The sequence below is a fragment of the Pristis pectinata genome, chromosome 7, assembly GCF_009764475.1.
Source record: "Pristis pectinata isolate sPriPec2 chromosome 7, sPriPec2.1.pri, whole genome shotgun sequence".
Classification (NCBI taxonomy): Eukaryota; Metazoa; Chordata; class Chondrichthyes; order Rhinopristiformes; family Pristidae; genus Pristis; species Pristis pectinata.
In genome coordinates this window covers 19,475,814-19,488,279 of record NC_067411.1, presented here as the reverse complement: position 1 = coordinate 19,488,279, position 12,466 = coordinate 19,475,814, and the positions used below count along the sequence as shown (strand labels likewise).

Sequence of the window (12,466 nt, the reverse complement as noted above, 5' to 3'; positions counted from 1 at the left end):
AGACTTTTAAAAAAAATCACAGATGCTAAAAGGCTATTCCATTTATTTTTTTTATGTGTTGACAGGAAAATATCACCATGGTGTAGATAAACCTGATCCCAAGACATGGAAAGCCAATTTCCGCTGTGCTATGAACTCATTACCTGACATAGAAGAAGTAAAGGACAAGAGTATCAAAAAGGGGAGTAATGCATACAGGGTGTATAGAATGTTACCGGCTACGGAAAAGCCCAATAAAAAAGGTACTAGAATAAAGTAACAGTTTTCAAAACAAGTATATAATGGTTACTGGAGTGATGATAAAACAGTGAGATCAGGGGATTCAGATAAGATTGTACACTTCAAGCTTGACATTTTAATGGTTTATAACTTTCATCTGGATTCTGAGATTGATTACAGCCTCACAGTCACTGCTTAATATGAGGTCATAAATAAACCTATTTTCAACAAGATAGGTTAAATAGACCACAACAAGCTATCCTTTGTTAACTAATCAGTGTTTACCTGCTTTCTTATCAAATGTTTCAATCACTTCTCTCTTCTGGAAAACATTCTCTTTTCTCTTGAATATGTTTGCATTATCTGTTTAATGTCCCTGGGTAACTTGGTTCAGCAGGCGTTGTAAAGGGCAGTAGGTTGGGGAGGGGTGGTAGGGAGAGGAGTGCTACAGGTCTTTCTTTCAATAATCTTAGCATAAATTTCAACATGGACTCAAACTTTTTTTTAGTGGCTGAGTGCAATAGATAAGTGCAGCTGGTACAAATCTGTGATAAGTTGCAAAGCAAAACAGGGTAGGCTGTTTTGTTATCTGAAAATAACTGAGGAAAGGGTAGATTGGTGCTAAGAAGAAATTCAACACATTTCATATGGCAGCTGAAAAACCAGGAAGAAAATAATAAATCGAAAATGAAAATGATGTGGGACTGTGACAACAAATGATATCAGTTGCCACATTGCTCGGTGGCCTGAGTAAAGCAGATCAGATGCTGGGATGTTATAGGGTCAACAATGAGTTGGAATAGTGAGATAATCCTGGATTTTGTCTATCATCAACTGTAGTTATACATACAGCATTTAATTGTATTCATGAACTTTAGCTGTACCCATACTCTTCACCTTTATTCACATATTTTAGCAGAACCCATGTACTTTGGCTGTACACAACTTTTTAAATTATATCTGCAGATCTTTGTTTCATTGATCTTTAAACTTACTTGTGATCTTTAGACCTTCAATCACAGTTTAATGTCAGTCTGTTTACATCAGTAGTCTGTGTGCATTCCTGCATATAATAATTTGGATAAAATCCCTTTCAATATTTTGCATGAAAAAACTTCCGTTCTCTGAGTCTGGAAATAATTTAAGAAGCAATATTATCTTTGTGTTCCAACTCTGACATCATAAGAACATAATGATAGAGACAGGAGTAGGTGATTTGGCTCTTTGAGCCTTCTCTAGCATTCATCAAAATCATGGCTGATCTTTTACCTCAGTGCCACTCTCCTGTGCTATCTCCATGTCCCTTGATTCTGTAAGTATCCAGAAATTTATTGATCTGTATTTAAATGAACTCATTGACTGAGCCTCCACAGCCCTCCAGGGTAAAGAATTCCAAAAATTTACCAACTACTGAGTGAGGCAATTTCTCTTAATTTCAATTCTAAATATCCTACCCCTTACTCTGAGACTGTGATTCCACAGCCAGGGAGAACACTCTCCCTGTATCCAGCCTGTCAAGTCCTATATTTCAATAAGATCTCATCCTTCTAAACTCTAGAGAATTGGGGCTACTGTACTCAATCCCTCCTCACAAGGTAAATCTGCTATCCCTGGATCCACACACAAAGGCATTGGAGGAACTCAGCAGGCCAGGCATCATCTATGGAGGGAACTGGACAGTTGACATTTCATCGACTCCTTCCGTGGAGGGTATTGGACAGTTGACTGTCCATTTCCCTCCATAGATGCTGCCTGGGCTGTGGTGTTGCACTAGATTTCCAGCATCTGCAGTCTCTCTTGTATCCCTGGATCCAGTTCTAGTGTATCTTTGCTGCACTCTATGTGTACCAAAATTGTACACAGTAACCAGGTGGGTGTGGTCTCACCAAAGCCCTATGTAATGCTGGCAATGATTAAACTAAAGACAACCGAGAACAATTATCCAATTCAAATTGTTTATTATATTTGGCAAATGAAAGCACTGCTATTTTTAAAAAATATTTTTAGATCCTTTAACAACTTCCCTTGGTGTTGAATTTTCTAATTCCTGCAGTATACATTTTATGAAAGTTGGATGTTCTGCATCTATCTTCAGTTGCCAGAACACATCCAAACTGTATATGTCAATGGACCTTCAACGGTCAGGTTGTGACAGAAATGATGTCCTCCATCACTGTGCATTTTTGTTCAAAAACATAAAATTTTTCTTCACAGGAAAGAAAGCAAAAGTGGAAAAGGAAGAACAATGCAAAACAGCTAAGGTGAATAATGTTCCCTTTTCCTTTCCTTATAACTTGGTAGAACCTGTATGTGAGTCCATGAAGAGATTGGGAAACTAATCTTAAGGTCATGACATTGCAGTCTTCAGGAAAAACTATAGCAAGCATGCCTCCTCCCCCCCATTACATAGTTCCGGCACTAAATAATTTTTATTATCTTGCTAACAACAACTCATCCAGTGTCTGTTATTAACTGTTGATGGTTTTGGTGAGGTGGCTAACAGCACTGGCTTTGTTAATATTCCAGAGCAAGAACTCCTAATTTCAGGAGTTTATAAGTATACCAAAAAGAGCAAATAAATCACTATTTTGAATTAATCTTGGATGCAATTCTCTTGTCAGAGCATTATGCCAGAAGAGAATGGTCATTTTTGTCTTCAACATATATAATGGCTTCAGGCCTCGTAACAATCAAAAATGTTTATAAAATCTCAGAGGTTGTGGCAATCAGCAGGATATCTTGCTGTTTAATTTTCTTGTACTATCCCAATACTGCTACTGCCTGGAATGGGAAAATATAGGGCAGGAATATCCAGATCGTACTTTTCACTTTATTAGTAATGGTATTAGTTTATTATTGTCACGTACCGAGGTACAGTGAAAAACTTGTCTTGCATACCTTTCGTACAGATTGATTCATTACACAGTGCAGATATATCGAGTTAGTACAGAGTGCATTGAGGTAGTACAGGTAAAAACAATAACAGAGTACAGAGTCTATAGAGGGAGTCGATGAAACATCAACTGTCACAGCTACAGGGAAGTGCATTGCAGGTAGATAATAAGGTGCAAGGTCATAACAAGGTAGATTGTGAGGTCAAGAGTCCATCTCATCGTATAAGGGAACCATTCAATAGTCTTGTCACAGAGGGATAGAAGCTGTCCTTGAGCCTGGTGGTATGTGCCCTCAGGCTCCTGTATCTTCTGCCTGATGGGAGAGAGAAGAGAGAACTGACAACCACTGTCATTTGTCAACTGAAGTCTTTTTGCTTTTACATCATGATATTTGATCTTCAGAGACGGTAAAAGTGTACAAAATAGTTTATAGGAGATTAGGTGCATATTTATAAAAGTAGCTCTTTATAGAGACAGTTCATAAATTGCCTCAAATGTTTAATGAAAGAGAGATTGCCTCATTGAGGAATTAAGGAGGAGTTTGCTGCTGAATTAAGACATCTTTTTTTTGCAGTGGAAAGCACCAAAATTTCCTTTTGAAGAAAATGAAGTATTGCTAAACAATCATGATCTCTACACAAAGCCCAATATTGTGGTGAAAGAGGATGTACAAGTTCACAGCACTGTGGACAACTTTGTAGGTAAGTCTCATGTATCCAGGTGCACAATAATGGGCCATTGTTTAAATACTGATTATTTTCCATCATATTCTATGTTTTTATAAACTTTTGACAAATATACCTCACAAAACAAGACTTTTTTTCATTTAGAGAGGATATGGTGGTCTGTAACAGTTAAGCTATTTTTACCATAACTCAACAGCTTTTATCAGTCATTTGTTCCAGTGTCCTTTGGTGTTTTCTGTCTGTCATATGAAGTGACAGACACTGTTGATTCACCTGAAGGATAGGAGTTATCTGTTATCTATAGAATGATTCATATATTTAGTGTTAAGCTGTGAAAGGGCAGAAAAGATGTTTTCTGATATCTCCCCATGCATTTAAAATTAGATGACTACCTCTAATATGCTTCTAGAATGAAGTTCAGCACAGAATTGACCTCATTGTTTTGCAGGTGTTTACAGACTGCCATTTTGGACACAGTGGCTATGTAGATAAACATACAAATAATATATTGGGACGACTTCAGCTGTTAATTCTAGTAATACATTGAGGACTTCAAATCTTATTTTTGAATACTACCTTAAAAAGCATTCATATTTGCTATCTCAATGTATGCTTCTGCAGTTCACCAATCTTTATCATATTATCTTTGTTATGGATATGGTTCAGAGGCAGTTAGAAACTGATAAATAGCATGCCTAGCAATAATTTGGTTTTCTTATGTCTAATGCATCTGGTAGTTCTGGTTAGCATGAATAAGCTGATTTTGTTTTCAGCATGATTTGCAGAAGCGATAAAATACGAAAGACTTTGATAATGTAATGGTGGGGAAACCACAGTTAGTTTGCTGTTGTTACCAGACACAGATGAATGGTTTCCTAGAATATGGAAAGTCAGATTATATACTGCTTCAGTCCAAAATGATTGCCTTGAAATGTAGCCACTTTATAGTTTTTACAATACTTTATGAAAACCTGCAGTTTCAGTTTGAAGAAAAGTTTTCCCACAAATATTATAAAATTAGGAAGGCAAACCTGGTGTTGGGGAGTAGGTGGTCATTACTAACTGAAGCAGTGTTGGATATCATTCATACCTTTGCATATTTTTTTTGTGTAAATGTATAATTTTCTTATGAAGTATTTAATTTTGTAAAAAAAATCATGATTGTGTCCGCTGCTCTCTGGGCTTTATCCTTTGGAGGAGGGAGTGTTAGAGGAGTCTGGTGATTTTCTTTTGCCAAGTATTTCAGCATGTCCTATACATATGTTGCACAAGAGCTTTCCCTGCAACCGTATCCAAGCTGATACAATGTGATTCCTTTTAAGAGCTTGGGTATTCTCCAAGTCATGGTATAATAGAAGAACCCATGATTGTCAGCAATCCACCAGATGTCTGCCAAGTGATAGAAGTGACCACAGAATGTGATGACCAACCTGTCAGCACCAGCCAACTATACCCATTACAGATCTCCCCAGTCTCCTCTTATGCAGGTCAGTGTTGCAGTTATAAACCATTTGATGTTATTACCTACTGGCCTCATATATTTCACTCTAAAGGTTTGTGCTCCTTGAATACAAATGTTATAACATATTTCTACCTCTGTGATCATTGTAATACCTCAACATTCTGCTGATAACCCAGATGGAACTATACCAAGAAAAGATAGAAGCACTGACAGGATGCTAAAAGAACAAGAAGAACGTTGGTTGATCTGGTGGGCAGTTTTCCTGAAGTCAGGGTAGGGAGACACATTGAGGTTTAATCATCAGCCAGTCCTGAGTTAGTTAATCACAACCAAACCTCCAGTGTAAAGATGTTACCATTTTCTTGCATTTGAACTAAGGAGGGAAAGTGACAGCTCCTGTCAGGGCCCTCACTACCATTCCTTCGGAGGGAAATTGAGAGCAGGGGTCAGGTGGGGGTAGGGAGAATTGAAATTGGTTGAGGGTAGGGTTGCAGAAGTCAAGAGAAGGGGCAGCAGTGGGGAAGGGACAGCTTTGAGAGAAGCAGTTGCATTTGGGGGAAGAGGTAAGATCAGTCCAGATCCAGAGTCAAGAGGGAGGATTCCAGAGGCGTGAACTGGAGCCCCATCAACATCTCATGAGGTGGACAACAACCAAAATTTCTAGAGAACCAACCTGCAATATCTGGGACTTCCCATCCTTCTCGGATAAGGCTGGATCCTTCGTATAAGGCCTGCTATGGAGTTCATGGCCAGCACAGTTCGCAGTCAAGTCAATTTGGCGCAAGTGAAATCAAGGTGCTTTTGCTCTTGTTGAATAGGCTCTCTAGCATCCACTCTCTAAAAGTTCCACCATGTGATTGAGCTTCTAGCCTAACGACACACACAAAATGGTGGAGGAACTCAGCAAGTCAGGCAGCATCTATGGAGGGAAATAAGCAGTTGACGTTTCGGGTTGACACCCTTAATCAGGACTGGAAAGAAAGAGGGCATAAGTCGTAATAAGAAGGTTGGGGAAGGGGGAGGAGCACAGGCTGGCAGGTGATAGGTGAGTCCAGGTGAGGGGGGGGAAAGGTAGGTGAGTGGGGGAGGGGGTATGAAAGGGAGTGTTGTGAAAGGTGATAGATAGAAGAGGCAAAGGGCTGAAGAAGAAGGAATCTGGTAGAAGAGGGCAGTAGATCATAGAATAAAGGGAAGGAGGTGGGGAATAGATAGGCAGGTCATGAGGGCGGGGGAGGGGAAAGGGAAGGGTTGAGGGGGCCACAGGAATGAGGGAGAACAAAGGGAGTGAGGGACAGGGGAAGGGGGGAGGAAAAAAAGAAAGGGGGGAGAGGGGAGGGGTTACTGGAAGTTAGAGAAATCAATGTTGAGGCCGTCAGGTTGGAGACTCCCAAGGTGGAATATGAGGCGTTGTTCCTCCAACCTGCATCTGGCCTCAATGTGGCGGTAGAGGAGGCCGTGGATAGACATGTCAGTATGGGAGTGGGATGTGGAATTGAAGTGGCTGACCACTGGGAAATCCTTCCTTTTCTGGCAGACAGAGCAAAGGTGCTCAATGAAGTGGTCTCCCAATCTGTGTCGGGTCTCACCGATGTAGAGGAGGCCGCACTGGGTGCAATAAATGACACCCTCAGATTCATAGGTGAAGCGCTGCCTCACCTGGAAGGACTGTGTAGGGCCCTGAATGGTGGTGAGGGAGGAGGTGTAGGGACAGATGTGACACTTTGTATTGTTGCAGGGATAAACGCTGTGAGGGTCATCAGTGGGGAAGGAGAAGTGGGAGAAGGGGATAGCATCCTTGCAAGTGACAAGGTGGGAAGAGATACAGTCAAGGTAACTGTGGGAGTCAGTGGGTTTGTAAAAGCTTCTAGCCTGGTGTGTTTTGACGTTGATGGAAAGGACACTGAAGGGCTGGGATCAATTCTAAAGGAAGAAGGAGGCAGAGTCACTTTTAAAAAAAACAATTATACAGCATTAAAAGCAGCCATTTGCTTCACTATACCTTTGCTACCCTGAAAATAAACTATCTAAAAAGGCAAATGCTCCCGCTCTGTCTCTCTGCAAGTGTTTTCTAGTATTTATCCAGTTCCTTTCTGAATGTTAGAGGCAGTGCATAGAAACACACAGAGTAAAATAAAACATGTACAGTTGCCTTGAGAACTCTGATTCTCATATGTGATGGGTGTGGAGAACTTTTGTATGGTGAACTAAGGTGGTTTGGTAAGCCACAGGAATGTTGACTTAAACTTAAGGAGTAAGTATTTTGCATGCAGAGTTACTGAACTATGAATAGATTGCTATCAAGTAAAGAACCTTAGGCTTCAAACTAATATTTGATATAACCTTGGTGAAAGTAGTCAAAATAGAAATGGTTCCTCCTTCAGCAAGAATGTGGGTGGTATCAAATCAGGAGGGACAAGATGTGTTTTGAGTGGACCTTATGACTTGGTGTAATCGCAGATTCATAGAATGATACAGCATAAAAGGGTACCGTGTCTATCTGGCCTCTTCGAATGAGCTGCGTGATTAGACCTCTGCTCCTGTTCTTACCCCATTGTTTTTCCTCTTCAAATATTAATCTGATTCCTTCTTGAAGGGTATTATTGAATTTGTTTTCATTACTCTTTTAAGCAGTTCGCTCCTAACCGTAAGCAATGGCTTGAATTTATAATAAACCTTTAACATGGCAGGCATCCTGACAGACCAAATTTAGCACTGTGCCACGTAAGAGAATATTATGGAAATGACCCAAAGCTTAGTCAAACAGGTTCATTTTAAGGAATTTCCTAAAGAAGTAGAGCGGTAGAGGTTTAGGGAGCGAATTCCAGAGTTGAGGGCCTTGGAAGCTGAAGCCACAGCCACCTGTGGTGGAGCAATTAAACTAAGGAAGATCAGGAAGCCAGAAATGTAGGAATGGAGATACTTCGGAGAGATTATGGAAATAGGGTGAGGAGAGACCTTGGATAGTTCTATTCAATGATAGAAGAAGGCCATTCAGCCCATCATCTCTGCCAGCTCCTAGAAGAGCAATCCTGTCAGGCCCCTTCCTTTGCTCTTTTCCCAATGCCCTGCAAACTATTCTTTTTCAAGTGCCAATTCAATTCTCTTTAGAAGGCACTGATTTGATTCTGCTTTCATCATCCTTACTGATACTAAATTCCAGATTATAACTGCTCTCCAAGTAACTTTTAGCCTCATATTCCCCACCTTTTGTCTGAAATTCAAAATCCTTGCCTCCTGGCACCTGAACTATCCCCTGATGGAAACAACTTCCCATATTAACCCTCTTTCAACCAGTCATGCTTTAAATCATGGATGAAAAGTTTAAAATCAGGACATTCATTAACCATTTAATTTTCTCTGCCAGTTATCTTATATTTGTGCCCTCTGGTTTCACAGCCTTTATGTGGACAAGAAACAGATTTTCCTTATTTATCTTAATAAATCTACATCAGATTTCCCTTTACGCTCCCTGCTGTAAGGAGAACAAACCCAATCTTTTTAGTGCAAATGCAAAATACTACAGATGAAAAGATATTCACATAATGTGGTTAGAATGCAAAATTCCTTCTCACAAATGATTGCTGAATCATTTAAAAAATGAATTAGATATTTGAGGGAAAGGAATATCATTAGATACCCCAAATGTATCAATTGCCCAAGAAAACATTCTGGTAGAAAATGGTTGAACAGTCATGTGTTGGAATTTAAATAGCATTGTGAGGTGCTTTGCAATGTGTGGTTACATCATTAATCTTCTTCACAGCAACAGGCATAAGATTAACTTCTGCAAATTGGAAAGAGTGACCCATTGCAGGTTGGCCAAGTTTGACAGGACACTTTTTAATGGAGGCAAACGATAGCAGTAGGTGAGCTCTGACTGCAAGCAGATGTTGCAAAGGATGGAGAATAAAAGAGATCAATGTTACTTTAATGGAAATGAAACACTTTTACAAAATGGTGACTCTCCCTTTGAACTAATTTTCACTTTTGTTTGTCCAATAGAAAGTGAAACGGATAGTGTTGCAACCGATGCAGAACATGATGAGGTCAGTAAATAACATGCTGCTTTGTAGTTTAAATAAAAGGGAGTTTATTTATTTGGGAATACTGATTGAGCTTGCCAGAGCTTCTAAAGTTCTCGCAAAAATACGTCCTAATATCCCCTCCAGTGCTGAACCCTGAGCCCTCTGAAGCAGTGATATTTCTAATGCCATCTTTGGCTTTTCCATCACCAGCCTCTCTCCAGGACTCAATGCCTTGCATAGGTTTGATCATTTTTACCAGAAGAAGCGTAATTTGTGTCCTCACTGATTATTTTTTCACTGTGTTATCAATGGTGGATAACATCTTCAGTGGGGGTTGAGATTAAGCTAGCTAGAGGAGTGAAAAGGGGAAGGTAATCAACTGTGAAGTGTTTTGCCCCAGCCTCTCAATATTTTCATCACTTCAGTACTAATGTTCCAATTCTGAATCACAGGTCTCAGCACAGAACAGGATCACTGAATGTAGCCGTGCATTTGTACGTTAAAATCTATAGTGAGCTCCACTTAAAATTAAAGGAGATATTTTCCTTGTTAGTGCCTGGGTGCAGTTGATGAAGAGAAGTTTCAAAAACTACGTGGGTTGTGAAGTCCAGCCCTATGTGATATCTATCTGGTGATTGAAATGATGGAAAATTCAGGCACATTTCATTTACAGACCAGTGCCCTGTCTATACCTGCCATTTGAACTGAACCTAAACAGAGATCAGGACAAATCTGCCTTCTAAGGATCAATGTTGGGTTCGATAGCTTTGACAAAGATTGTTTGTTACAGTATAGAAACTGATTGCCCATCCCGACAGGAATATACTATTTGTTAATGCTTTGCACAAGCCTTCTCCCACCCTACTTTATCTCATCCTTTTAGCATATCCTTCTCCTTTCTCCCTCAAGAACCTACCTGATGTCACCATAAATTTGTCTTCAAGGAGTTTTTGTGGTGGCAGGTTCCATTTTCTCACCAGTGTCCATGAGAAGAGGTTTATCCTAAATTACCAGCTGGGTTCATGAGTGATGATCTTATAGACAGGGGTCACAGTTTTGGAAGCCTCCCAAAAATGGAAACAGTTTTGCCTTCCTTAAGGTCACATGTCAGCTTTCTCTTTACCACAAAAAAGAGCCCCAGCCTGTTTTATCTTTTGTGATAGTTATAGCATCAGGTTTAGAAAGTCTGTTGGAGATATTTTTCTTTGGCTGCCACTACTAAATTAGTGTGAGACAATTGGCCATTGGGTTGAGCTTAGCTCTCACTACTTGTTTTCTCAGTGGAACAGGGCATGTGGAACTGTACAGTCCTACCCCACACATCAAGTGCAGAGACCAAAGGTGAACTTCTACATCTTTGCAGAAGGCAAGTTCACTTTTATTCCTTTCTGTTTATTCAGATGACTGAGAGCACAAACCAAGACCAGACACAATGGCAACAGAGCAACATTGAAGGGAAGGAGTTTCTGAGCAACGTGGGAGTGAACAGTGTATTTTACCCGACCACAGTGCCTTCTGTGACTCCCAATATCAGCAGTATCCAATTTCTAACCAACGGATGTGAGGGATCACCCGCTTACACCTCTGCCACATGCACCAGCCCATCAGTGAAGATTTCCACATCACCTGTACCATCACAGCAATCTTCTTTAAAACATCGCATGGCCGAGAACCGTGCAACTGTAATCATGAAGACATCAGACTTGACCAGAGGCAAGAATTGCTGAACCCCTTTTTGTTCTGAGTAATGTCTCCTTGATCTGATGAGGCTATTACTGGGCTAAAGCTGCACTGTAACATGGATGGACCTTACAGGCCTTAAACATAACTAAAATGTAAATGTGCTGGAGAACTGGAAATCAACTTCAACTGCCATCTCCAGTTCATCAATTTTAACTCAGGACTAGAAGTTTATGAACTATTTTATTTCTTTGAGTTTTCCTGTCGCACTTGTTTATCAAAACAAAAGAAGAAAGCGGCTGGGCTTTGCCTTGGCCACGGACACATATCTGAGCACTCAAAACGGGACCAGTATGGAAAAAAAAACTCATTGTGCCTATCAAACCTGACTGCAGCAGGGGAAGAAATGTGAACTGCTTTGACAGTGTGTAAATTTTTTAACTTTTTGAATGTGAATATGTAAGTAGCGCAGGAAGAATGGAATTTTATGGCCTGCTTTTTGCACCTTAAATCTAGTTTAGCACTTAATGCTGTCACATTAATGGCAAATACATGCATTTAGAATTTAAAGATTATTGTGGTTCAGAGTTTACGGCCTAATCTAATGCCTGCTTTCATTGGTCTCCTTTGCTCAAGCACAGAATTACAATAAGCAGTGTGCAGAAGAAATTGCCTAGATAAAAAGGATTTAGCCTTTTTCTAAAGCAAGCTTTTTATTTTTTTTATCATATGTAAAGGGATTATTTTATTCAGGGTAATTGAATTCTGAAGTGAACATAAATCTTTATCTTTTTTACCAAAGTATGTTTGTTGTTTCTGTTCTGGTTTTATCAGCATAAATATCTGTGGTAAATTGTTAATTTTTTTTTACAAATTTGTAGCAATTACAAACTATCCAATAAAATGTAGCCTCTACATCATTGACTAGAAATAATGACTCTTGTCATCGTGCTCCCTACCTGATTAATGTATCGTGATCTCATTAAATATATAACTTAGTTCATATTTTTAAGGACACCTGGGGAACTCGGCTGACTATTAATGCACTCTTGCGAACCTTCTGATAGTCCCAGGATCTCCTGCAAAAATTACATTTACAAGAATACTCCTGAAAATATCCATACACTCACAAAGACTTCCTAAAGGTATCTGTAAACTCCTGAGGACCTTCTGCACATTGCTGTTGACTTTCTGCAGATATTGACTTATTCCCAGGGACCTCTTACAAATGTTCTCAAGTCTCCAAGGAACTCCTGCAAATACTGGTGCCTGGCAAAGGAACTCCTGGAAGTATTAATGCAATCCCAGCAATTTTGTTCCTGTATTGATGCACTCTGCGCTCCCTGCTACTTCCTGGAGTACCAGAGAGTTAACGGGACTCCCAAGCACACTTCTAGGTACCTCCAGCAAATATTGACACACTTCTACACACCTCCTCAAATTATCAATTTGCACTCTCAGGGATCTTTTGCAACCATTGCCAAATTCTTGAGGACCTGT

The 12,466-nt window shown here is 39.9% G+C and overlaps 1 protein-coding gene across 3 annotated transcripts in view; it reads left to right on the top strand.

The window, feature by feature from the left end:
* Nucleotides 1-11,873, top strand: part of irf2b (interferon regulatory factor 2b) — a 38,000-nt gene extending 26,127 nt beyond the window's left edge. For 2 of the 3 annotated variants that reach the window (XM_052019253.1, XM_052019251.1), the window contains 6 exons: nucleotides 66-242; nucleotides 2,434-2,480; nucleotides 3,688-3,814; nucleotides 5,122-5,286; nucleotides 9,264-9,307; nucleotides 10,687-11,873. In XM_052019253.1, coding sequence (XP_051875213.1) covers nucleotides 66-242; nucleotides 2,434-2,480; nucleotides 3,688-3,814; nucleotides 5,122-5,286; nucleotides 9,264-9,307; nucleotides 10,687-11,013 — 887 coding nt within the window. In that variant the 3' untranslated portion in view covers nucleotides 11,014-11,873. The remainder of the gene's footprint in view (nucleotides 1-65; nucleotides 243-2,433; nucleotides 2,481-3,687; nucleotides 3,815-5,121; nucleotides 5,287-9,263; nucleotides 9,308-10,686) is intronic. The other variant, XM_052019254.1, reaches the window with a different exon arrangement.
* Nucleotides 11,874-12,466: the final 593 nt, after the last annotated feature.